The 24,986-nt window shown below is 32.4% G+C and overlaps 2 protein-coding genes across 7 annotated transcripts; both read right to left on the bottom strand.

Annotated features, from left to right (window-relative positions):
- Positions 1-1,518: 1,518 nt before the first annotated feature.
- Positions 1,519-24,117, bottom strand: LOC139518805 (uncharacterized). 5 transcript variants are annotated; one of them, XM_071310386.1, is made up of 13 exons: positions 23,812-24,117; positions 14,436-14,516; positions 13,061-13,414; positions 12,412-12,973; positions 11,025-12,010; positions 10,065-10,131; positions 9,346-9,387; positions 7,340-7,384; positions 6,001-6,024; positions 5,614-5,682; positions 4,378-4,518; positions 4,105-4,177; positions 1,519-3,056 (listed from the first exon to the last, which is right to left on the bottom strand). In XM_071310386.1, exons 5-13 carry the CDS (start codon positions 11,529-11,531, stop codon positions 2,912-2,914), a joined length of 1,113 nt encoding a protein of 370 aa, XP_071166487.1. In that variant the 5' UTR covers positions 11,532-12,010; positions 12,412-12,973; positions 13,061-13,414; positions 14,436-14,516; positions 23,812-24,117; the 3' UTR covers positions 1,519-2,911. The 5 variants fall into 5 exon arrangements, with proteins under 5 accessions (XP_071166487.1, XP_071166483.1, XP_071166486.1 ...); XM_071310382.1 differs by lacking the exon at positions 12,412-12,973 and having other exon boundaries at positions 11,025-11,624; positions 13,336-13,414; positions 14,310-14,516; XM_071310385.1 differs by lacking the exon at positions 12,412-12,973 and having other exon boundaries at positions 11,025-11,624; positions 13,336-13,414; positions 14,410-14,516.
- On the bottom strand, positions 16,112-24,584 carry LOC139518806 (toll-like receptor 13). Of its 2 annotated transcripts, XM_071310388.1 has the most exons (6): positions 24,419-24,584; positions 23,839-24,150; positions 19,657-19,983; positions 19,088-19,234; positions 17,653-17,790; positions 16,756-17,173 (listed from the first exon to the last, which is right to left on the bottom strand). In XM_071310388.1, the coding sequence occupies exons 1-4, from the start codon at positions 24,474-24,476 to the stop codon at positions 19,209-19,211; spliced, it is 723 nt and encodes a 240-aa protein (XP_071166489.1). In that variant the 5' UTR covers positions 24,477-24,584; the 3' UTR covers positions 16,756-17,173; positions 17,653-17,790; positions 19,088-19,208. The 2 variants fall into 2 exon arrangements, with proteins under 2 accessions (XP_071166490.1, XP_071166489.1); XM_071310389.1 differs by lacking the exon at positions 19,657-19,983 and having other exon boundaries at positions 16,112-17,173; positions 24,419-24,562.
- Positions 24,585-24,986: the final 402 nt, after the last annotated feature.

Below are 24,986 nucleotides of genomic sequence, written 5' to 3'. Positions count from 1 at the left end.
GGTCTCGGTCATGGCGAATTCATGAAATATCATGGAAGGAATATAGCGGTTCCGATTTCTGTTTCATAGGAACTTTGAAAGATTAAACATTTTTTAACACTCGGATAAATGCATATGGATTGAATATGGAACCTGGACCGTAATTGCTGATATGGCCATTTATCATAGTTGTAGTAAAAGAAACGGTAATACTGGTAGTAAAAAGGAAAAGCAATTGTAATGGTTGTTCTGCATTTCTTGTTGTTTTAATCTAGTTGCTCTTTCGTGATATTCCTTCTGGATTAAGACATAAACACTCCTTGTTCATCTTCAATGTCATAAACACAAGTTTGAATCTACTAACTGTACTCAACGTCTTTTTAATCATCACTTATTTGTCTGAACAAAATATACTATAAGTAGATAACTAGTATTTTGAGTTTCGATTCTCCCTTTAATAACTTCCGTTTGTTTTGAGTAAATCGAGATAAGATGGATGGAACATTGTTTATTGTTTTTTTGTTTGTTTTAGATACCTGTATTTACTGGAAAAAAACATACAAATTTGTGTATGTTGTAAAAATGTATCACCGTACTCCATGTAATCCTTACAACAAAATAATTATATGTACCTGTGCACGTAATTTTTTAACGCCTTTTTGGTCAAGGTTATATTTGTCTTTCTGATATTGTTTTACATCTCCCTTTTTTTTAGCATTGCATTTATTTTGTGTCATATATCAATTTATGCGTTCAGTGTATGTTTACTTGTTTTTGTAAGTATGTGCTTTTGGTGTGTTTTTGATTCAGTTAAGCCATTTCAACTGATATTTTATAGTGCGTCTTTCTACATCGTAATGTTTCACCACTACTTTGGGTAGGGATGAGGGTTGATGCCTGTCAAAACGAATAAACCTACTGCTTTTATTTGCACCGTTCCACATTTAGGAACCCGTTTTCCGTGGTTGCCGTTTGTGAATGTGGTTCATAAGTGTTTCTCGGTTCTCTTTTTTTATAATAAAGAACAGCCGGTTGGTTTTCCCTGTTTGAATGGCTCTACGCCAGTTCTTTTTTTGGACCTTTCAAGCGATGTGAGCCAAGGCTCAGCGTTGTAGGCCGTTCTTTGACCTATAATTGTATACTTTTTACTAAATGTGACTTGGATGGAGAGTTGTCTCATTGGCACTCATATCATGTCTACTTATATATATCAACTTGATAACTAAGTCTGACTATTGACATAATAAATGAAGTTGCTTGAGCACTAGTGATCAGAGTCAGATCAATGAACTTGGATCCCAGAGTAGGTTTGAGCAATATATTAACAAACAGTAAATCTATTTGATACCATTACCATCACAATTTTAATACACTATGTGATACATACATGTTGATAAATTAAAATGTTTAAAAATTTAACGGTGCATCATTTAATTAAGAATGAGTGAATAAGCACTGTTATATATTTGTGATATTGTTGTTGATGCTTTGTTCTGCATTCACATGTAAGTTCAATCATTTTTTAAAAATTAAAATCAATTTTCTAATAATTGTCAATAAAATTCAATCTTTAATTATGAAATCTAAACATGAATTTAATAAAAACATAATCAATATAAAAACAGTTAAAATAAATCATGTATTTTCGATAAATCTAGAAAAGGTATATTCTCATTAGCTTGATTATTAAGCAAATGTGATATGGTTTACATGTAAAATTAAATTATATTCTAAGATAAATTCCACATACATACGAGGCTAAACATTGTGTACGTAAGACGCGAGTTTCGTCTACAAAAGACTCATCAGTGACGCCCGAATTACAAAAGTTAAAAAGGCCAATTTAAATTAGGTCTAGTCCCTAGTGTTGACAGTGGGTTACTTGCCATTAATTTTTATACCCCTTCTAAATTAATTTCTCCATGTTTAATGCCTCAAATTGCAAGAAGGGGGATGAAAATTACACTGTATAAAAATTGGGGTTCAGAATTTTAAAGGAAAGTAGTCCAGCTGAAAAAGGTTGAAAATTAGCACTCGGAAGCTGTCAAAAGATTTCAAGACGCCCTAAACATAAACTTGTCCATATTTTGAGTTAGAGCCGATGACGTTTTCTATAATTTTGATATAATTTGTCCCAAAAGTAGTACAACACACTGTAAAAATTCCATTGAGAAGGCGCTGGTGGGATTTTTCAATTTTCATTTATCTTTTAAAAGAAATGCACTACGAAATGTTATAGTATGTAATTTAAGTTTTAATTGTTTCCATCATGACTTGATGGAGATGATAGAAAAACACAATGACATTCCATGAGTTGAAGCTTTAAAAAATTGTGTATAAAATATCATTGAAAACTAACCATTTATCATTGATATGCTCATAATTAAAAAAAAAACTGTGAACAAAACTTTGAGTTTTTGAAATACTAAGGCTTTTCTACCTCAGGTAAAGATTACCTTAGCTGTATTTGGCAAAACTTTTAGGAATTTGTGGTCCTCAATGCTTTTCAACTTCTTTAATATTTTTGTATTCGAGCATCACTGATGAGTCTTGTGTGGACGAAACGCACGTCTGGCGTAAATATAAATTTCAATCCTGGTATCTATGATGAGTTTATTTGCATACGTTTTTACCTACTTTTTAAATCATTAAAACGACAATGAGACGAAAATCTTAATCATTTACAAAACGTGTTTTATTATACCAAATTGTGTTTTTATACAGAAAAGATAATACTATGTGAAAACCAGAGTCCGAAAAAATATTAAAGTTGATTGTAATCAAGTAGTAATTTCAATATCAGGTTTTTGATTCCTATTCAAATATTCTTTATAATAATCCAACCACACCTGAAATAAAATAAGTTATAGACTAAATAATATTCCTTGGTTTGATGAATAGCTGCATTATTATAAATATGAAAATATTTTCTTCATAAGCCCTCCAAGAAAGAGTGGAAATACAATTTCTTTAGAAGTTCAAGTTCATCTGTTCCGATCAGTCTCTTTATTTCTGGGACGGCTGATTCCTGGAATACAGTCTTTGTTCCTTTCAAACGAGACAAAGCCAGATCATATCTGAAATAAAATAATAAAAGATGACAAGAAGATATTTCTTTTCTTTGTGAAATAGAGAAGAAAGATACCAAAGGAACATTCGAAAATAAATTGACAGCGCTATGGCAAAACACGAAAAAAGGGAAAATGAAAAACAAAAGTAAAACAAAACGCAACATAAATAAACAGAGACTTAGCTCACAACGATAAACTAGCTATATAAAGGGCCGCAAAATGTCTCTGAATAGTCGTGTAAAACAATGCAATCAGGAAAACCAACGGTATAATCTAGATAAAAAAACAAGAAACTTATGAACCACATCAACAGACAACCACTGGACATAATTCCGACTTAGGTCAGGTGCATACAAATGCAGCGGGTTTAAACGTTTTAAGAGGCACAAACCTTCACATAAAGCTGAGACAGTGATTACATCATAAAAAGACCCTATGAAATACCAATTGAAATGGCTTAACTGAATTCTTCTTTTGGTTTGAGTGTAAAAAATAGAAGAAACTCTTCTTTCAATTATGAAAACCAAAACCAAACATATATATGATCTATAGATTGATGATCTTGTTTGCTGCAAGAATATGCCATAACAGTTTCATTGTGTAGCACACCGCTGATATCTTGCTTTATCAATATGCAGAAGCAGCAGAACACAAATAAAGGTAAACGTACGAGGCAACTATTATCTTGAATATTATTTTGAAAGGAAAAATGAGATTTTTTCGTTGTTACATGGGGAAACATCTGTCTATAAAGTGCTAGTAAATATGTTTTGCCAATGAGTCAGTATGATTATGCTTGTGGTGAATCCAGTTCTGTTAAGACATTTACACGTACTACCATTGAGTAACTATTCCAATAATTCTTAGAGAATAAACACGACTAACTAATGCAAACACCAGTTTTTTCTGATTGGTTCAAATCAAAATGACCATTACAGTTAAACATAGGGCGACTTTTGTAAGACAGTCATGATTATATTTTTACATATCCAAAATAAATTACATTAGACAGTTGAAATATTATTTGTGTATGTCCTTGTCTCATGTAACTTACCTTTGGCTTGTAAGATGTTCTTTGATTTCACTAAAACTTTTCATTAAATGGTTTGCATCATTTGGATCTAACCCTAAAAGCAAATAACAGAAAATTGTTAATTGAAAATAATAAGTACTAAAACAATAATTGCTTTTTTTTTACATAATCTTCAATTAATTGGGTGAATATTCTTTGTTAAAAGTTGATAGTCGATAAGGACCTCAGTGTTGCCTCAATTACTAATAATTACTATACCTGTAATACTTCAATATTGCATTCAGCGAAGCTTACCGCCAGATAACATATCTGTCTGACTGCCTTCTAATGCCTCTGGATTTTCTAACATTAATCTCATTTCATCCTCTGCCACTATCCAAGGTAAACTTAAATCTTCGTTAACTGATAATGTCTCCAAAGCTTGATCTAACTCGCCTGAAAATGTAAATAAAGGCACCAGTAGTATACCGCTGTTCAATAGTCATAAATCGATTGAGCGAAATAAAATCCGGGTTTGAACTAAAATTGAGGAAAACACATCAACTATAAGAGGAAAACAACGGAAACACTGAACTGCAGCAAAAAAAACCCCAAACGTCTACATACATAGAAACAGACTATTTAATAACAACTGCCATATCCATGACATGTTACATGATATTTTAAATAAAATGGTGGATTGAACCCCGTTTTATGGTTAGCCAAAACTTCCGCTTATATATAGCAATGTTAACATTTCATTTTACAAACATTATTAAAAAAAAATGGTTAATCTAGATCCATACTCCCATCTTAAGTTTATGTTTATCAAATATATACTCTCCTTCTTTAAAATATAAAAGATATATTACTTTTATCTTGTATTTGTTTATCAACATATAATCATGCTAGCTATATAAATAGGGGGTCTCGCCCTTGACAGTTGAACATTATTCTATGGAAAATAAACATTTTTGCATTATCCATGCTTGGTTTTGTTACTTGATAGACTAGCATTGTTTCATGAGATATAACCATAGTGTTTGTCTATCTGGTGATTTTCAATAAGATATAAACTTACAGGTTATATTAGATAATTTTTCTCCTCTGTCATTTCGTGGATGTTCTTTACGAAATAAACTTACAGGTGACAGTGAAAAAGATTCTCTTCGCTTTATCTGTATTCTGTTATATATAAACTTACAATCTATAATGAATGGTTCAATTCTTTGTCATTGTTTTACTGTCCATGAGATATGAACGTTTTGTATACATGACATTGTTCTCTCACTTGTCAGTGTTGGGCTGTTCTATAACATAACAGACTAAAACTAAAGCTTATCAACTTTGTCAGTTTGTTACTGTTCTTTGTGATTTTAATTCTCAGGCTATAATGAATGGTTTTCCCTACTGTCATGTATGACTATACTCTATGAAGTTGGGTTTTATGTCAGCTTTATAAGATATAACTGAGATATAAACTTAATGGCTATATTTTGTCTATTGTATACTCTCTGCATGTTTTCCATTTTCGATGATATATAAACTTACTTGATATTATAGAAGCTTGATTCCCTGCTTCAGAAGTGTCTGATCGCTCTCCCCATTCAGGTTCATAGTCTGAAAGGAATATTTTCTGTATGATATTGTCTAATTTTAATAAAAAAAAATCACTATTAATTTCATCCGCTATATAAATGTGTGACAATAAGATGTTTTTCCTATCATGGAACTTTCCTTTACATCTTAATTTCAAGATTTTAATACTGTTATTTTCGTGTTATTTAACATCCATTATTTACTTTTATTTAACAAAGTTGAAGCTTCATCTTGTATAAGACACTTATTATCAATGGTTTAAATTTAAGCAAGTAGTTGCAAATGATGAGACGTAATAAACCATTGATAGTTCTACGTTAACAATGTACTTGGTTATACCTTTTCTGTGTCTTGAAGGTTTTTCTGAAAAAATAAAAAGCAGATGAATGTAGCATCTGATTATAAAAAAGAAGTTGTGATATGATTGCCAATGAGATAACTCTCCACAAGAGACAAAAATGACACAGAAATTAACAACTAGGTCACCGTACGGCCTTCAACAATGAACAAAGCCCATACCGCATAGTCAGCTATAAAAGGTCCCGAAATGACAATGTAAAACAATCCAAACGAGAAAACTAACGGCATTATTTATACACAAAACAAATTAACTAAAAACAAATATGTAACACGTAAAAAAAGACAACCACTGAATTACAGGCTCCTGACTTGGGACAGGTTTAGTTTAGTTTAAACATATTTTATTGTTCAAAATGACAAAAGAATCAGACACAAGTTTTACAACTTAGCAACGTCTTCTCCTGTTGGGACAGGTTCATACATAGTTTGGAATGGTATAGAAACGAGAATAGACATTGAAAAACAATTCAATAAAGTAGTATGCATGGTATCAATAGAAAAACAAAAGATATTGGGAATATATCCATGACACAAAATAAAGTCCATTTTTGAACAGGGATATAATGTGAAATATGAATCTAATCCGAAAAGAAACATTGCTAGATTATACGAGTGTAATTTTCAATCATATGACCTCAGACGTCATTTTTACACATTGTACCATCGTTTTATAAAATTTTAAAATAAGAAAATGATTTGTTGCAATTTAAGATGAATATATATTATAATAATAATTTCAGTTTACAGTGTGCTCATCAAAGAAATAACAATACACTTTTCAAAGAAGAAGCATTTTATGTCATAACAAATATTATTTATTGTGTTACAATCCAATAAATTTCTGTTAACTAAAATTATAAGTAACAAAAAAGAAATTGAGGAAATATTTCAAAACGTTCCATTTTGACAAGTCTTTCATATTCCTTTTTTCCTTTTCCTTGATTTCCATATTAAATGATAAAGTTTCAATAAATCTGACTATAACCTGTATGTTGTAGTCATAACTATTTGTTTATTCTTTTAGTTATAAAACTCACGCTAACTGAATTTACAAAGAAATGGGTTACAATCCTTGAAATTCTATAGCCTTGTGATTTCATATTATAGTTTATCTAAACTTCTGTGATACGAGATGAAGAACAGCAATCAAGCACTGTCAATTTGGTTTGAGTTTTAAGGGTGTATTACTATCATGTCATTGGTGAAAAGATGATTTGTTATAATATATACCCTCCAATTTGATTGTTAAGGGTGAATTTAAGGATCAGTATCAAATTTTAACAATGACGAGCAGTTACGAAGTGTTTTAAATAAATACCTTGTCTTTTCTGAAGTTCCTGGCTAACATTTTCATCATGATTAACTGTAAATTTAAAATGATATTTTTATATATCTACAAAAAAATAATAAAACAGAGAAACAGAATTCCAATGTAAATTCAGAAAGGGGAAGTCTACAAACACTGTCATAATCAAACGTTAGACAATATTAACCAATGAACCAAATGGGAAACCACTTTCCAGAGTTGACATTTTCCGTGTAAAAAGGGTAACCTCATACTTGTATGGATTTTTTTTTATAGTTCCGTTATATTGACGATATGAATGAACATACCACACAGACATAAGAGGTTAATGTGAAATCAGCCAAGACCGTATAAACAATTACAATTTATGTCATTTAAAAAATATCACAGCTATTTTATTCTCATTTTTATTTACTCTTGCAATAACAGTGACAGCTTTCATTGTTTTATCCTGAAAAGTAAAACCCCCTTTTAAAGATCAGTACTCTAAGTGAGGTGTAAAATCTTTCACTGTTAGAATTATGAATTTTTATATAAAAAAATGAAAATATATGAATAAAAATAGTGGTTGTTAAAATTAACAATTACTCTCGAAATATCATGGGTGATTATACAAATACAGTGCAAAATACTCTTGACATATTGTTACAGCTAGTAAGTGAATCATTATAAAACCAAACAGATGGTCCAAGGACACAGTTATCGTCCTTTACGAATATAGTCCCTAGTGTAAACAGTGTATAACTTGCATGTTTTATTTGATACACTTTCCTAATTTATTTCTTGATATTAAATGCATGAAATATTAAGTAGGAGGATGTAATTACATGTCAAAAAAATTTGGGTGCTGAATCTTTATGTTAAGTAGTGATTTGGTCCAGTTCAAAACTGAAAAAGGTCAAATTTTATCACGTCTGAAGCTGTCAAACTGAATTTTACACCCCCTTAACACAGAATAGTCAATATTTTGAGTTTGAGCTGGTAGAAGTTTCTATAATTTTGATATTATTTGTCTCACTGGTAGTACACTACACTGTAAAAATCTTTTTGAGAAAGAGCAGGTGCGATTTTTTTAATTTGAATTTATTGTCTAAAGGAAATGCACTATGAAATAACTGTGTTCTCGGGCCAGATTTGGGAAAATTGCCAATGATACATGTACAACTCTTTACGTGCGACCAAATGACACAGAAATTATCAACATAAGTTAACTTTACGGCTTTCAAAAATGAGTATAACCGATACTGCATAGTCATCTATAAAACAATTCAAACGAAAACACAATTACAAACGACCTGATTTGTATAAATATTGATCGAAAAATAAATATGATATACAGCAACAAACGACAACTGAATTACAGGCTCCTGACTTGCGACAGATACATACAGAATGTGGCGGTTTAAAATAGTCTGATGGCGAAAACCCTTCCCTAACCTGGTATAGTGGTGTTACATTACACCATAAGAACTACCTATAAAAATATAAGGTAGAATTATTTGTGTATTGATTTGTACAAAATTTCAAAATGGTTTTACAATTCAACCATAAATACAGGTAAAACTTAACCCTTACGGAGCACCTGAGATCACTCCCAGTTTTTGCTGGGGTTTGTGTTGCTTAGTCTTTAATTTTTAATGGTGTCTTCTGTAGTATTATTCGTGTGTTTGTCTTTTTCATTTTAAGCCATGGCGTTGTCAGTTTATTTTCTATCGATGAGTTTGACTGTCCCTCTGATATATTTCGCCCCTTTTTAACAGAAAACATACAAACCAGGTTTTACAATATTTTTTTTCCATTCGGACATATAAAGACAATTTTGCCAATAAAGTATGTGTCCATTTTCAATACAATAGGGCAAATATGCTATCTAGTAAATCTTCTAAAGACTATCTAAAACTGACGTACTCTATATAACCAGAATGGTTTCTTACATACAAAATTTCACGGTCTTATAATTAACATCCTTTCCTGATCCTATTATATATTGCTACGTTAACATAACCTGAGTAACTTACTTTGTTCTAAATCTGTAAGATATTTGGCAATCTTTGAATGATCTGAAGTAAAAAGAGAGTATCATGAAAAATGTTTATAAAAACTGTACTTTTGCCATTCATTTCCTCCAGATATAATTCAGTACTGCTTTTAACATCATTTATTTATAATAATCAGTCGTGAGAAATGATTTGTAGTGGAAAAATGTTGTCTCAAAAACAGCTTTCAATCTTTTTCTAGCATTTTTACTTGGAAGTACTATTCAAACATGGTAACCATAAGAGTAAAGTTGTGGGTGCAATCAACAGCCAGTTCAAACATAAGAATTTAAATTTGGTATTTCAGATATTCCATCAGGCACACCTCATTAAGGACCAAATTATAATCGGCCTCTGTGTGTTGATCTAGTACACAGCAGTGTGTAGTAATGTGTTCTTGCGTTGCTATAGCTTGAGTATATACCAATATATTTCACAGTAGCAGTAGTAGTCCTTGTAATGCTTCATTTCTCTCCAACACACTCTAATTGTTAAAACCAAATCAATTGGCTGTCTTTTAATTTCATAGAGATTTGACATGTCAGCTATCATTTTCGGCATATCAAACTTTAAAATAATGGCAATGATATCTTGTGCAAGTATTGTAATGTGAAGCATTGCTTCTCAGTAAGAACTACGACAGAAAAAAAGGTATAAATAACAGAGCTTTACATCAAGTAATACATGACGTTTGTACTTACCTTCAAAGATATGCTTTGGTTTTGGTTTGATCATTTTGATAGCTTCAGTAAAACTGCTGTAGCCAACCTTAACGAAAAAATATATTTTAATAGAGATTAACATCATGGGTTGTTTATTAAATACAATATAAAAATATATTCCTTGAACAGAAGATTATTTGGAGAACTTTTTTCTTGACAAAAAGAAAGAAAGTTAAAGTTGATAAGGCTCTTATTGATGTTGTAATTATTATCTCCTTAAAACTGGTTTATTAATCGTATGCTAACAAATTAATTTTCCTTTCTCTTTAGGTGCTTATTTCCTATTGCTGTACACAAATAAAATAAAGGGTGACATTTAATCACGACATATTTTTGTGGATTTACTCCATCAGAAAATGCAAAGCAGTGCGTTGATTGAAGAGAAAATCATCTTTCGAAAATTTAGCGGACCCCACAACGAGTTGGTAAACCGTATGAAATATCTGTTTCACAGATGACGATGAATATGTTCCATTTGTGCAGAATCCCATCCTCTTTTCCTACAATGTGACTAACCGAATTAGACATATCCAAGGTGTGTACTCACAAGAGCAACAAGACACAAATATATCATGGGGATCAGGATTTGGTTACCCTTTCAGAGCACCTGCGATCAGTGTTACGACGTCCATAGTTTTTTTTATATGTTTGTGTTATATATTGTTGTTTTGGGGATATATGAGTTTGAACATCTCTTTGCCATCTTGTGCCTCTTTTTGAGTAACACAATATTGGATATTCCTATAGAGATGCAAGCCACAAAATAAATATCAGCAGCTGTAAATTATAAAACTGAAATTTTAATCATTGCTTAAAAATAGACTACATTCATAACTGGACCATTGACAACTGGTCGTTTTATTACTCAGTCCTGAATCATTCACAACTGTACTATTAAATCCAAAAATATTGTAATGAATTTTTCAATTAAATACTTACAGCATTTTGTATCACAAATTTCATCTTAACACTTTCCAATACGATATTATTGGAATAGTGTTGTACAAGGGCCCGTTCTATACTATGGTCTGTTCCTTCTTTGTAAAACATTAAAAAAAAGTCTGGCAGTCTTTTATTGAAGTCTCGGAACAAAAACAATGCTTCCTCATCTAAAACGATAGAATAACTCGTCTTAGGGATTTCGTCTTCGGAACCAGTTACAGTGGACACCTGGATTTCAAGATCACCTGTCCATTTTGGACACAGATAGTCAATATATCCGCCTTTTAAATGCAAGTTCCGACGGCATACGTTCAAAACCTTCATAGTATCATCTAGTGATTCAAATAGTATCAAGAACCAGACAAAATCAGCTCCAATCATGGTAGATATCTGCACACCATACTTTGTATCACCATTTTCACCTCCAACTTTTCTAAACAAACAACTTCTCAATCGGGTAATCTCTGTCTGATGAATAATACAATTATCTCCATTGCCATCCATTGTAAACTGGCATGGTTCATTATTGGTAAACTTGCCTATCACATCCACTTTTATCAGGGAGTAATTATCTGAATTTTCTGCTGCCGCTTTGACCTTTATAAAAAATAATTACCATCAACCAATATGACTTCATTAATATAGAAAAAGAGCAAACACCCTTTGCATGTTGTATATATGTTTAAACTTTATACATTTTGATATTTAGAGAAAATATTTAATAAGAGAAGATACCTACGCTTTTATAATTTGGTAAACAGGAAGTTGCTATCAGCGATGAATTGAACAGCGTTTCACATGATAAAGAAATTTTACACGAAGCTCGATGACAAATTTTAAGAAACTGTAAATTGTAGTTGCGACAAAAATTTACCACAAAGTATTCGGTATACAGGAAGCCGAGAATCGAGTAGTTTGAACTGCATGCAAGACGATAAAGAATATCCTCATCAATACTCAGTCTGGTAATATGTCAGACAGCTCTACACAGCTACTTTTGCATAGATACTATTTCTGTACTAAAAATCTGTAGTACTGGAAATTTACTATTTTGTTATAAAAATTATTGTAATATTTAGGTACCTGTATTTTACATTACTTGATTTGTACTTGAAATTTAGGTACTACAGATTTTTGGTTACTACCGTTACATTTTCAGCATTTTGAAAGTTTTTTCTATTTCAAATCTCTTAAAATTATGATTTTCAAACATGGAATATTGTATTATTTCTGTACCAAAATATTTTGTACAAATCAAGTACTGTAAAATACAAGTACCTAAATATTACAATAATTTTAAAGTAAAGAAATAGTACTAAATATTAAAAGTAAATTTCCAGTACTACATATTTTAGTACAGAAATAATACATGTGCAAAAATAGCTGTGTAGTTTGTACTATTATATTTGAGATAAAATGCATTTTATTTGGACGTATACAATGATCACAAAAAACTGTTAATATAATTTGATAAATAAGTTCTTTCAAGGAGGCCCAGACTATAAGTTATTTGATTTGATATGAATCTAATCAGATCACCTACTGCTCCAAAGAGGGTAAGTAAAATCTGTAAGTGAGAAGTCAGTAGGTCAAGTTTACACCACAGTTTTGTAAAGGATAGTAATATTACCATGAAGAGATATGCACTAGAATTGCAAATACTATCAAAATAGCCAACACCGAAAGAATGCGACAGACGCCAAAGTGATCTTCAAACTCATAAGTCGTACTGCCGAAAAAAAAGAAGACAAACAACAGTGTTAAAAAACGCAACATCGAAAACTCAAGACAGAGCAACACGAGCCCCAACATAAAAGAGTTGTTCTTAGGTGCTCATGAATAGTAAGTAGATCCTCCCCACAAAACTGTCAATACTCCCAGAAATATAAATGCTATCAAATCTTCAACTCTACCATTCTTGAATATATTACCAAAGCTTCCAAAAACTGTTAATGTTTAGAATAAAAAAACAACCTACCATAACTTTCAATACTAAAATATCAGCTTTATTTAACAGTGTTTTATATTATGACAAAAAAAAACCCAACAATATGCATACAAATCAATTTTTCTATATGATATGATTCCTAAAAAACATGGCTGTAATTTATATATGTTGTTTTATTTCAACCTTTAGTTATAAATCTGATCTAAACTGATGCATGAAATAATAATTTAAGTCACATTGACAAACTATTTATAAAATCACTGTTCCTTCGTTATTTTCATTTCTGTATAGCAATTATAGTAGAAAATTTTACACATAGTTAGTCATGTCTGGATAAAAAACATATGTAACAGTTTATACCTCCTGACTATCTGTATTTGTTGCTTTGTATGCCCATTCCGGAAGTTGTACTAAACTCTCTGCCATTGTTGTAATGTTACTGAAAATACAAAAAAAATCATCATAAATATTACTTAAAATAATCTATAGTAGTCTACCTTTTTACCAACAGATTAACAAAAATCGTTTGACCCCCTCTCCCCTTTTACGGCAATGTATTTATCATTTTACCTGCAGTTATGAATGAATCGATAGTTATTGGTTGGTCCCTCAGGCACTTGTCTCAAAATATTTTTTTCTGAGACAAGTGCCTGTGAATCGTCTGTGGTTGGTCCATATTCGAATACTCCAATACTTTTTGAACCGAGTAAATTTTAAATATCAATATTCTTGTAACAACTATCTTTTATGATTCTATTGTTTAATGTTAATAATGTTGATCTAATATAGTGTGACATTTGTTTATCTAGTCTATATTTATAATAGAGTTATCTTTCTTTTAACAATTAACGTTACTCTGAAATTCAATCTGTGTCAGTTCATAAAAATTGTGTCACGTTATATCTTATTAATTTATCAATTATCACACTTAGAAGACATTTAAATAAATTTTAGATTAAACAAGTGGTATAATTTTAAATTCTCTTTTATAATTATTATCAGCAGTTTTTGACAAAGCCCTAGCTGTGGTTATGACGCACATTAAAACTGCTATATATATGATATATTCACACTAGAGGAAACTGAAAAACCCGAAGTAAACCATTTTAAAAACACATAGACCTAGATTGAAGCACATCCCAGTAAGGGAAGAGAGTAAAGGCTAAGTAATACGATCTAATTTCATTCTTGAAAACAAACTGAAAGTATCTAGAAATCTCTCAAATTAAAAATGTCTTTTTAAAATATTAACTTGCAATTACCAAAATGAACGAAAGAGTGGGCTCTTTTATTTTTTTATGAATTAATAAAGTGTTTCGCTGTGATATACAAACCTTCTTCTTGATTATTAGTTTCCTCTTTTAACATGGAAAATCCCTTTTGTTAAAAATACTAAGTTACTTTCGTTTTCGTTTCATTGATTTGACCAAATACCTTATATAAACAGACCAATAACGTACTCAATTTTTTCCCAGTATTGAGTTCGTTACATATGTATTATGATGTAGTATTCAATGAAAAGTAAGTAAATTAAGAACATTCTTTATAATATACTTTCGATTATAGACATTGGTCATAATATGTTCGAATTGTAGAAAAAATGTAACATGAAGATGCACTGACAACGCGTACAAGCCTGAGGCAAAATAGGAAAATCGATCAAAAGGCAAAAAAACAATACACAAATAATAAAAAAAAAAAAAAAAAAAAAAAAAACCCACTTTAGCCTGAGAAACACGAATCCAACCAAAGAGTTTTATAAGATTATGATGGTAAAGTTATTAAAAAGATAAACAGTTTGTCCTTGGATCTAATTTGTTCACTTTTGCTTAGTTTTTATTTCATTTGGTCAGGCTTACTTAGTTTGCAGGTTTATATATGTATGTTCCTCAGTAAATACAGGTATTCAGAACAAGTTAACAATAAACTATACTTTGAGTCTGAATTTGTTTCAAAGAATATCTATCTCTTATCTCCTGCGAGATTAACAAAGAGGTATAAGATATCAAAAAAATCATACATAATCAACACCAAGACGTTGGAAATTCATACCATGATAAATTGACGTTATATATGTAATAAAAATGACGATTTCTCGATTTTTTATGTTGTTTTTTGCCAAAATGTGGGGCGTCGCTTTGATTATAATTAAAACCAAATTCAGTCAACTGTATATAATTAAATGTTTCATGATGTTTTAAGGTGTATATATAGTTGCTAAAATTATACCCTATGGGTAGTGCTCCACTATTAATGGAGGAATATAAAAGAAACTGAACTGAACTGAACAGTGGCAACGGAATAGCACGATAGTGCTGAAAGAGGCGTTAAAATCTAAACAATCTATCAAAACGGCAATTAATAACCAGAAGGGGAATGCAAATAGTATAACAGAATCAAGAAAATAACGTGTGTAAGTATTATAGCATAATTTTATCCTAATCGTACGCTCAGGTTGTTTATAAAGCTCGTACATTTAGGTCTATATATATATAAAATACTGTTTTCTGGAAAACATGTTTCACCCAGCCCCAATATTATGTGAAAGTCCCAAGTCAAGAGCAGGTACCTTTGATAACTATCCCCGAGGGTATCACTAGCACAGTAGTCAGCACTTCGGTGATGACATAAATATCAATTATATGGTCATTTTTATAAATTTCCTGTTACAAAACTTTGAATATTACGAAAAACTAAGGATTTCTTATATCAGGAATAGATTACCTTAGCAGTATTTGGCACAACTTTTTGGAACTTTGGGTCCTCAATGCTCTTTGACTTTGTACTTATTTAGCTTTATAACTGTTTTAATCTGAGTGTCACTGATGTGTCTTATGTATATGAAAAGTGCATCTGGCGTATTGCATTATAATCCTGGTACCTTTAATAAGTAGTTATTAACTTGATATAATTGTATTCTGTCTGTCATGTTTGTGTTTCGTTTATTGTTTTTTCATAATTCAGGCGATTGGTTTTGTTTGAATTGTTTCAAATGTTGTCATGTCGAGCCATTTCATAGCAGACTTAACTTTATGTGTTTTAATCTTTGTCAAATGTAACAAAAAAATGCTTTAATTCACGTTAATTGGATTTTGTTAGTTAGCTCTGCTATTGAAAATAATGCCACATTTTCATATTTTATTTTCTTTTATTAAGTGCAAATGTGGTGCTTATTTAAAAAATTGCATGTTCAATCCGTTAAGGTAGATAGGGTGTCTTCCTCCATCTTGGATTTGGAAATACCAGAAAACAAGGTCTAGATCTTTAATAGAATGTGCAAATTTTTAGAGTAGTAGGTAATTCATGTGTAAGAACTTCCACTTCTACACAGAAAATGACATTTTTATCCTTTTTATGATTGTATTTTTACAAAAAAGCAGAAAATGTTTGTCTGAACATTTTTTTTTGCAACTTTGCCACATAAGGGGAGCAACTCAAATGCAAGGACAGGTAATTCAGATTAAGGTATTTTTACAATAGAATGTGTTAGGAAATTCTCTATTTTATGATGTAACAAGAAAACGGGTCCGATGACCCCTTTTTTTCTTTTTCTTCTATTAAAGCTATCTTTTCATATGTTATCTCAAAATTCTATGGTGTAGTTTACAATTTATTGCAGAAAATTGGGGTTTCCATGCATAATCTATACAAAATTTGTCAATTTTGAACACCGTGTAGCATGAATACTTTTTATAACTTTAAAAAAAAGCATACTATAAACTTTATTTTGGCAAATTATTAAAAAATTCTATGGATTTTAATTTAGACACCCCATCTACCTTAAGTTTATTTTGTCATCAGTCTAATTGCATTTACTAAATCGTTCACATCATGCTTCGTCTTAACAAACTAGAATTTTCACGTAAGTCTGAACGATCTTTCTTTGATTTCTTCGGCATGGATAATGCCAGTCTTTTCCAGAAAGTATCTACAGCCCCTTGATTGGTTTCTCCAGGCCACGTGATATAAGTTACGGATTGTACAATACATTTGAGGGTATCATCCATTAAACCTTGGCAGTTTTCAAATTTATCCAGAAATATTGGAATTATTTTATGTTTTGATTTAGTGTTGATCATTTCAGCATGAGCCACTTCGTATTCAAAAGTAGTATAGCCTCCTTGTAAATAGTCTCTGCTGATTATCATTATTGTTCTACGGCTGTTGGCAATGGCGTCAAGTATGTTAGAAGTGATGGCTGAAAAATATAAATCTAACCTTTATATTCAGTATAAGACGAAAAAATTTAAAATGTGACACGGTTTGCTGTGGTGGTGATATTAATAAGATGTAAAAATCGGATCGCTAGCTTTCATATTCAAAATTTCTTATAGAGATATTTTTCATGGGGTTTGGGTTGCTCAGTCTTTCATTTTCTGTGTGAAGTTTTTGGAAAGATTATTTATTATCTTATCATTTGTCGATTGCGTTATTTACCCATCTTTGATTTTAAAAAGTTTGACTGGTCACCTAGTATTTTCATAGTTTTCTTAACCAAAGATTCAAGCAGATGTTGATGGTGTTGTAAAGTCCCAGGTTTATTTAGATCTTTAAATATGTGGAAGACAAATGTCATCTAGATTTCAATAATTATTAGTTTCTGTGATTATAGTCTATAACGCATTGATGTTTATCCCATTTTCACCCTTTTAAATTCATAAAAGCTTATTAGTTGACCTTTTCCTGGTAAGAAGTCCTTATGATGAATACATAATTTAAATCCCAGTTGTTTTTCCAATTTAGGGTACAGGTTTTGATAAACAAATTGGTTATTTTCCTCTTTAAACGATACAAATGCATCCCACAATTTAGAATCTGAAAAAAAAGACACAAAAAGTCAATAAACTATAATTATGTAATTGTAAAAATAAAATAGATACAATTTATCCTGGATTTATTTCACAGCAGACCATTTTCAGAAAGTTTATTGGTCAAACTACTTAAATTGACAGCTTGCAGTTAAGGGTTTATGAACTTTTTTGGCGTATTTTCAGATAATTTTAATTAAAAAAAAAAAGCTTTTACTATGTCGATATGTATGCTTCGGTGCAATTTTACAAATTTACGTGAACTATTTAAAATTTTGCTTTAAAATTCCGATTAGCAGCAATGTGTACTATTTGGATGTAATGATGAAATGATTGTTAAAGGTTTTACGAATATTCAGAAGGTAGATGGATAGGTGGCTGTGTAACGACTAATGAATGGACCAATTTAAGTATAACGTTAAAGTTCCCAAATTGCATCTATTATGCAAGATAACAAACGAAATTTTATGGGATTTCATAGAGACTAAACTATTTGTATTTATATAATTTGTCATAATGCACGTCTTTAAAGATAGCTACATATACTCAATTCGAATTAAACGTACGTGTGAATGAGGCATAATATATTAACAAAACGTTTGCATTACATGCATGTTGCATGCGACAATGTACAATTTATAAAAGTTGGAAATTTAAAAATATTACTACCATTTCATAAAACAAAAATACATAGCAAACATGGGCTAATGTCAAATTGTTTTAAAAGGATGTTAAGAAATAAAACAAAACATCAGTTATTCATTTTTTCAGATATGTAGTTAAACATGGATGCAATTTTAGGTACTCCACATTGCAGTAATATAATCTTGATTGTTATATATGGAGGTCGGTTCGAATCCTTTTTTCTATGATTCAACATGGATTCAAAGTTACATTTGAGTAAGTATATAGTAAATCAGGATGCATCTATAAAATTAACACAGAATGGAAACTTGTGTCTGTTTCTTCAATGAACGCAGAACGAAAAAAAATGTCAAAATATGTGAAATTTGGGTACCTTCACGTAGTTGATATCAAGGGGCACATTTATACTTCGATCTTTTAACTCAAGTAACACAAACTTATGATATCATGTCTCCTGTTATACGATATACTCATATATTGCTGCTGATTGTTGTTAGGGCAAGAAACTTTAAAGAGAGTAGAAATGCTTATGCTAAACGAAACTGTTAATATCATTTATAATTAGAGGGTCGTTTTTTTTAAAATACTTCACACCTTTATTAGTCGCCTATGTCGTTATCTATTATTTGTTTTGAAATCTATTTTTTTTATATACTTGCCGTCATCTTCCACCTTCTGAAATCGATGTGCTATTTGCAGAAGAAATATTGGTTTCTTTTTCTTCAGGGTAAGAATCGTTATGATTACCAATACAAGAAGACAACACATAGAAACAAATATTTATGCAATCTTTTTACCAGTGGAACCTGTAAAGATAAGTATGTATCTACAGCATCTCACACAATTGTAAATTTAAGTATAGAAAATTACTGAGGGAATAAAATTGACCATCTTATCGCAGAAAAGGCATGTTTTAATATTTCAAATAATACTAGGATTTCAAATAATTATTTGAAATCCTAGTAGGTGCGCGTTGGCGTCATTTAAGATGAAACAGAGAAAAATAAAAGTAATAGAAACAAAACACACGAATGTGTATATTCAGTTACTCTTATTAAATCCTAACCCTACCTGTGTATATTCAGTTGCTCTTATTAAAGTCTAACCCTAACCCATCACATATTTCTTAACATATTTGGATAACATTGTCAAAGAAAGCTTACGCATGTAATTTACGAGCGTATGCTTAACACTAAAAACAAGTAAAATTGTGTTGATATACATTTACCTGGTTTGTCATTGTTGATAACTGTTAGATGTGTTGATGTAGTGCTGTTTCCAGTAACACCAGCTTTGTTTGTTGCCGAACATATGTATAGTCCATCATCGCTTAATTCTAACTTTTGTATTGTCATTGATGGGTTCTTTGGAGTGGTCTTGCTGTATTTTGTTTCATTAGGTTTAAGGAGTATATAGCTTCCGTTGGATTGATACAGAAAATACCAACCTACATGATTGACAGGACTAGTTTTAGATGTAACAGCACAACCTAGATTCACAGAACCTCCTATCTCTCCAACATAGCTTGTCTTAGATACCTCTACAGTTAAATCTCCTACAAAGGAATAAAATAAACACGAAGATTTTTATCACTTATATATTCCCTAGGGTATCACCAGCCAAGTAGTCAGCACTTTGGTGTTGACATGAATATCAATTATATGGTCATTTTTTTATAAATTTATAAATTTTTGAATTAATAATTATTGCATTTTGATCAAGAAGTAGTAAAGTGTGCCAATAAAACCCCTCTTGCATTTTGAATGGTGTCCGACGACAAAAACGAAAAAAAAAAATTTCGTTGCTTTCATGATGCTACTACGTCCTCATTACGCTTCTACAACGATCCCGCTACGATAATACCACGTTCTCACCGCGCTTATTCTGCGACCTCACTATGCTTATCAAGATCTTTCTACGCTCTTCACGTTCTCAATACGAACATGCCACGAGTTATTCGATTGCAACACGATCTTACTTCGATTATAACACGTTCTTACCACGATTATACTACGTTCATACCGCGATCTTACTACGTTCTCAGCAATAACGTCAACATTGTGTTCCATATCAATACAGTTCAATTCCTTCTATTTCTGATTAATACGTAGATTTCTCGGAAAAAATACAGTCATGCCACCAAAATCCATTAGAACACGTGGGCGTGGTGGTAGGGGTTGATGTAGAGACAGAGGGAGCAAAATAACGAATCCAAATCAAGCAGAGATGTCTGACCGACCAATCCAACCAAAATTGCAACCTATTGCTGGTCCATAAAGCTCAAATGACGATATTTTAATGAACGATAGCAGAGATGACTCAGATGTGTCAATAGATATAGGAAGATGTGATAGACAACTCTCCATCCAAGTAACACTTTATAAAAGTAAAACATTATAGGCCAAGGTACGGCCTTCAACACGTAGCATTGGCTCACACCGAAAAGCACGCTATAAAGGGCCCAACAAAATTACTAGTGTAAAACCATTTAAACGGGAAAAACCAACGGTCTAATCTACATAAAAACGAGAAGCATGATTGAGCCGTTAGAGCAAATGGATAATTACGTTCAGACTAACAAAATCTAGGGAGCTTTTTTATATAGTTTATGTGAAAATGACAATAAGAATGATGGTCGTAGTGTGAACGTAGCCAGGTCGTAAGAAGAGCGTGATGAGGAAGACAAGGGCGTGCTAGAATCGTACTATGGACGTGAACAGCGTAGTATAGTCGTAGTGGAAGCGTAGTTGGGTCGCGGTGAGAACGTGATGGTCGTAGTGAGGTCGCGATAACGTCGCTGTGAGATCGTAGCGCAATATCTCCGAATTAAATCACGCTTTTGCTACGCTCTCGCTACGATTGTACAGAGACCTTTGCGATCTTACTACGATCTTAGTGCGCTCTCACTACGCTTCTTCTACGACCTGATTTCGCCACGACCGCACCACGATTGTTTTGAACATGTTCAAAGTTGGTCACGCTCTTCACGATCTTGAAGACCTCACCACGACCGTGATACGACCTTACTACGATCATCAAAATTTTAATTTATTTCACAGATCGTAGTGCGATCGTGGACTAGTGGGACTGCGATATTGCTAACGATCTGTCAAAAAAATCTTTTAAAAAATATTCCGGCCAAAATGTGGACGTTAATTCCAATGCGCCGAATATAGAAAATGTTGCGCTCTCTGCACGTAGAGAACCCTTGCAAACTTTATGAGGGGTCCGTAGGTGACCTGTTGCAATGCATTTAAGTGGCAGTCAATATTACCTCAGTCTTCATCCCGAACGGCCTCTATTAAGCTGGGGTCACACATTCACGATTTTTACTGCCGTCCTTGACAGGACCATTCCCGATTAAAATTTGTCAAAAGTCTGATCAAAATCCTGTAAATCGTGGATGGATATTCAAACTTTATTTAAAATTTGTAAAACAAATAAATTAATCACGACAACAATCAGATATTGTTCAGGAATCGTCGATATTCAACCGTTTCCAAGCGAATTTATCCCGATAATCCCGTTCTCAATCCGCTTCTAATCCAATTTGTATATTTCGCCTGGTAAAATTCGCCCGAGTCTGTCACGACTACGTCCCGATTCTACCGAATGTAATCCGACAGAGATCAGACAGTGAACCGACGCTGACGGATGTTATCCGTTCGAAAACTGTCGGCCTGACTCGGGATGATCAGGTACTGTCGGAACGTAATCCTATCACGGTCCGCTCTATCGCATTGCAAACGGCTTTGTCCGGTCTCAGTCGTATTGTATTTTGTAAAAGAAGAGGGACGAAAGATACCAAAGGGACAGTCAAACTCATAAATCTAAAACAAACTGACAACGCCATGGCTAAAAATGAAAAAGACAAACAGAAAAACAATAGTACACATGACACAACATAGAAAACTAAAAAATAAACAACACGAACCCCACCAAAAACAAGGGGTGATCTCAGGTGCTCCGGAAGGGTAAGCAGATCCTGCTCCACATGTGGCACGCGTCGTGTTGCTTATGTGATTACAAATCCGGTAAATGGTCTAATTCGGTAGGTCACATTCATGAAAGGGAAGGGGATTGTAGTTACGACGTAAGGAACATATCCGATATCATTTGTGAAACGGTTATTCCATAACGGTCAACCAACTCGTGATGGCGTCCGTAAAATTTACGAAGGGATGATTTCAACTTCACCATTTGGAACTCTTGGTTTAATAGCTTCCTTGTGAGCAGTAACCCTCTATCAAGAAAATCAAGATAGGAAATGCAAGCACGGGAATATCGTATCAATTGGGAGATATATACCCCGTATGCAGGTGCTGCTGGAATGTTGCTACTTAGAAATGGAAAGTTCACAATTGGAAAGCTGAAATCATCTCTTTTGTCGTAAAGTTTTGTTTTCAACCGACCCTCATTGTCAATTTCTAGATGTAAGTCAAGATATGAAGCCGACTTAACTGTATCTGTAGTATCCTTTATCTCCAATTCGATGGGATAGATGCGTTCCACATAGTCACCAAATTTGAATTGTTTAGTGAAAGAACGTCATCTATATAGCGGAAAGTAGAATTAAATGTAATTGTCGGTACTCAAACGTGGGTATCATTGACGAATTTCGTATTAATAACGGAACTGTTCCGGAACGGTTTCGGCAAAAACGGTTCGCAATCGACAAGATCTGGATGCAATCTGGACTCAATCGGCAGAAAAACAGCAATGAAAAATTTCTCCAGATCATTACCGTTCCGCAGGACACCATCCAGAATACACAGAATATTGTTAGGATTTTGATCCGATACAGCAGAATCTGTCACGACATAGGCACGATTGTAATCCGACTAGACAAAATCGGCTGAGTTTCCCCGAATGTTACGGGACGCAGCTAACTGTCGGGGTGCTTCGCCGAACTATTCGGACCCTTCCCGACCCGTAGGAATCTGTTACGAACTTAAACGACTGCGTTCAGACAATGATAGGACATTCCAGATAATTGAGGATAGTAATCCGACTTTTTCACTTTTCGTGTCGTATCGATGTCTGATCTCAAACAGGAGCAACAATCGTCAATGTGTGAACCCCGCATTACAGGAACTACTTCTGGTATTTATTTCTATTTTGTTCTCGTCCTGAGCACGTATGAACTGCAACTGGACGTTAAGCGACCAATAATCAATGAATCAAAAACTAAAATTAATACGATCATGCAACAAACTTGATTCTCAGTCGCTCAGGTGGCAAGCATTCCTTATCTTCTTATTTTCTTACTGCTACTCATACTTTACGGTACAAATGTCCGTTAAGTCATTGATGCCATACACGGTCCATAAATCATCATTTAAAATTGAGAAAGGAAATTATATCATTGTATGAATTCTCATACTAGAATGAACGTTCATTTTATTCATACCTATTACTTTCAATCTGAATTTGTCGACTGAACCTTTGAGTTCGCACTTGTATAGGCCTTGATCTTTAACCTTTAGTCTTTCAATTTTAAGGTTGAATCTCCCAAGATCAAAATCCCCTACCACTGACAATCTCGGTCTCAAGTCATCCGGAATTTTGGGTTTATTTAATTGATTTTTCCAGGAATAATCAGCTTCATGTGGTGGGGGATTTTTGGCAGGGCCGTACCATGTTATGGTTCCATCTAATGTGCAGTTTAATATGATTGCTGAGTCAACATGCCCTATCACAGTGTGTATTGCTGTTGAAAAGCCTAGAAGTAAATAACAGATATTTTATTTCAAAATTAGATTTGATATTTAGATATTCAAATCGACTAAATAAAATATATAAAAAGGCATCTCAAAAACAGCATACAGCCAAAACAAACATATTTCTTATAATGTTAGTTACAATATTGCTACCTGATTGTGTTGTATTACATTATGAGTGTTAGGGCTGTAATTTAACTCTGAAGCAATTGATGTGCATGTTCATCTCATGTTCTCTCTTTAAAAAAAAATGTGAAAGACTGTGCTTACCATAAATGTAAGAACAAATTAATATCCAGTTATTAATATTCTGATATTGAAAGTTCATGTCTGTTTAAGAAAATGCTACTTATTTCTTATGATATTCACTTTTTTTTCTTCTTTTAACGCCCCCATTCATTGATGACTCTAATTTTTACATCCTGGATACATTGTCAAGAGCATTTGCACATTTCTATTTATATGCATAGACGGCGTGCATAAAGCTGAGTCCACAAACGTAACGTCTTCAAACTAATAAAATCATTTACGACGTCGATATTTTCCCCAATAAAATGTAAGCGTAACAAACACACTAGTAACTTAGTTTATAACAAGATTTTGAACATAAACGTTCAACATATTTCATTTTTTTTTTCGAACAACAAAGCACAGCAAATGCACATTTGAAATCTAAAAAAATATATGCTAAGAGCAGTGTAATGGAAATAAAAAGCGACTATTCCGTGGGCCCTACACAGAAAATAGCGTTAAAACGTCATTTCTTTAAACTGTAACATACTAGCTGGATATTTAATAAAAATCAGGTGTTCAGCCTAGACTATCGAATCATTCATAT

The sequence above is a fragment of the Mytilus edulis genome, chromosome 4, assembly GCF_963676685.1.
Source record: "Mytilus edulis chromosome 4, xbMytEdul2.2, whole genome shotgun sequence".
NCBI classification, from domain to species: Eukaryota; Metazoa; Mollusca; class Bivalvia; order Mytilida; family Mytilidae; genus Mytilus; species Mytilus edulis.
The sequence above is the reverse complement of the archived record's forward strand: the minus strand, read 5'-3'. Positions and strand labels throughout refer to the sequence as shown.

Excerpts from the sequence above, each read along its gene's own strand:
- LOC139518805 (XM_071310382.1), bottom strand. The coding sequence starts at position 13,401 with ATGGCAGAGAGTTTAGTACAACTTCCGGAATGGGCATACAAAGCAACA. Across the intron at positions 11,625-13,335 it reads CAAATACAGATAGTCAGGAG|GTCAAAGCGGCAGCAGAAAA; the intron begins GTATAAACTGTT and ends TTTTTTATAAAG. Across the intron at positions 5,683-6,000 it reads ACCTTCAAGACACAGAAAAG|ACTATGAACCTGAATGGGGA; the intron begins GTATAACCAAGT and ends TATTCCTTTCAG.
- LOC139518806 (XM_071310388.1), bottom strand. The coding sequence starts at position 24,476 with ATGAACTTTCAATATCAGAATATTAATAACTGGATATTAATTTGTTCT. Across the intron at positions 24,151-24,418 it reads AATTTGTTCTTACATTTATG|GCTTTTCAACAGCAATACAC; the intron begins GTAAGCACAGTC and ends ATTTACTTCTAG. Across the intron at positions 19,235-19,656 it reads TATCAACAATGACAAACCAG|GTTCCACTGGTAAAAAGATT; the intron begins GTAAATGTATAT and ends TTATCTTTACAG.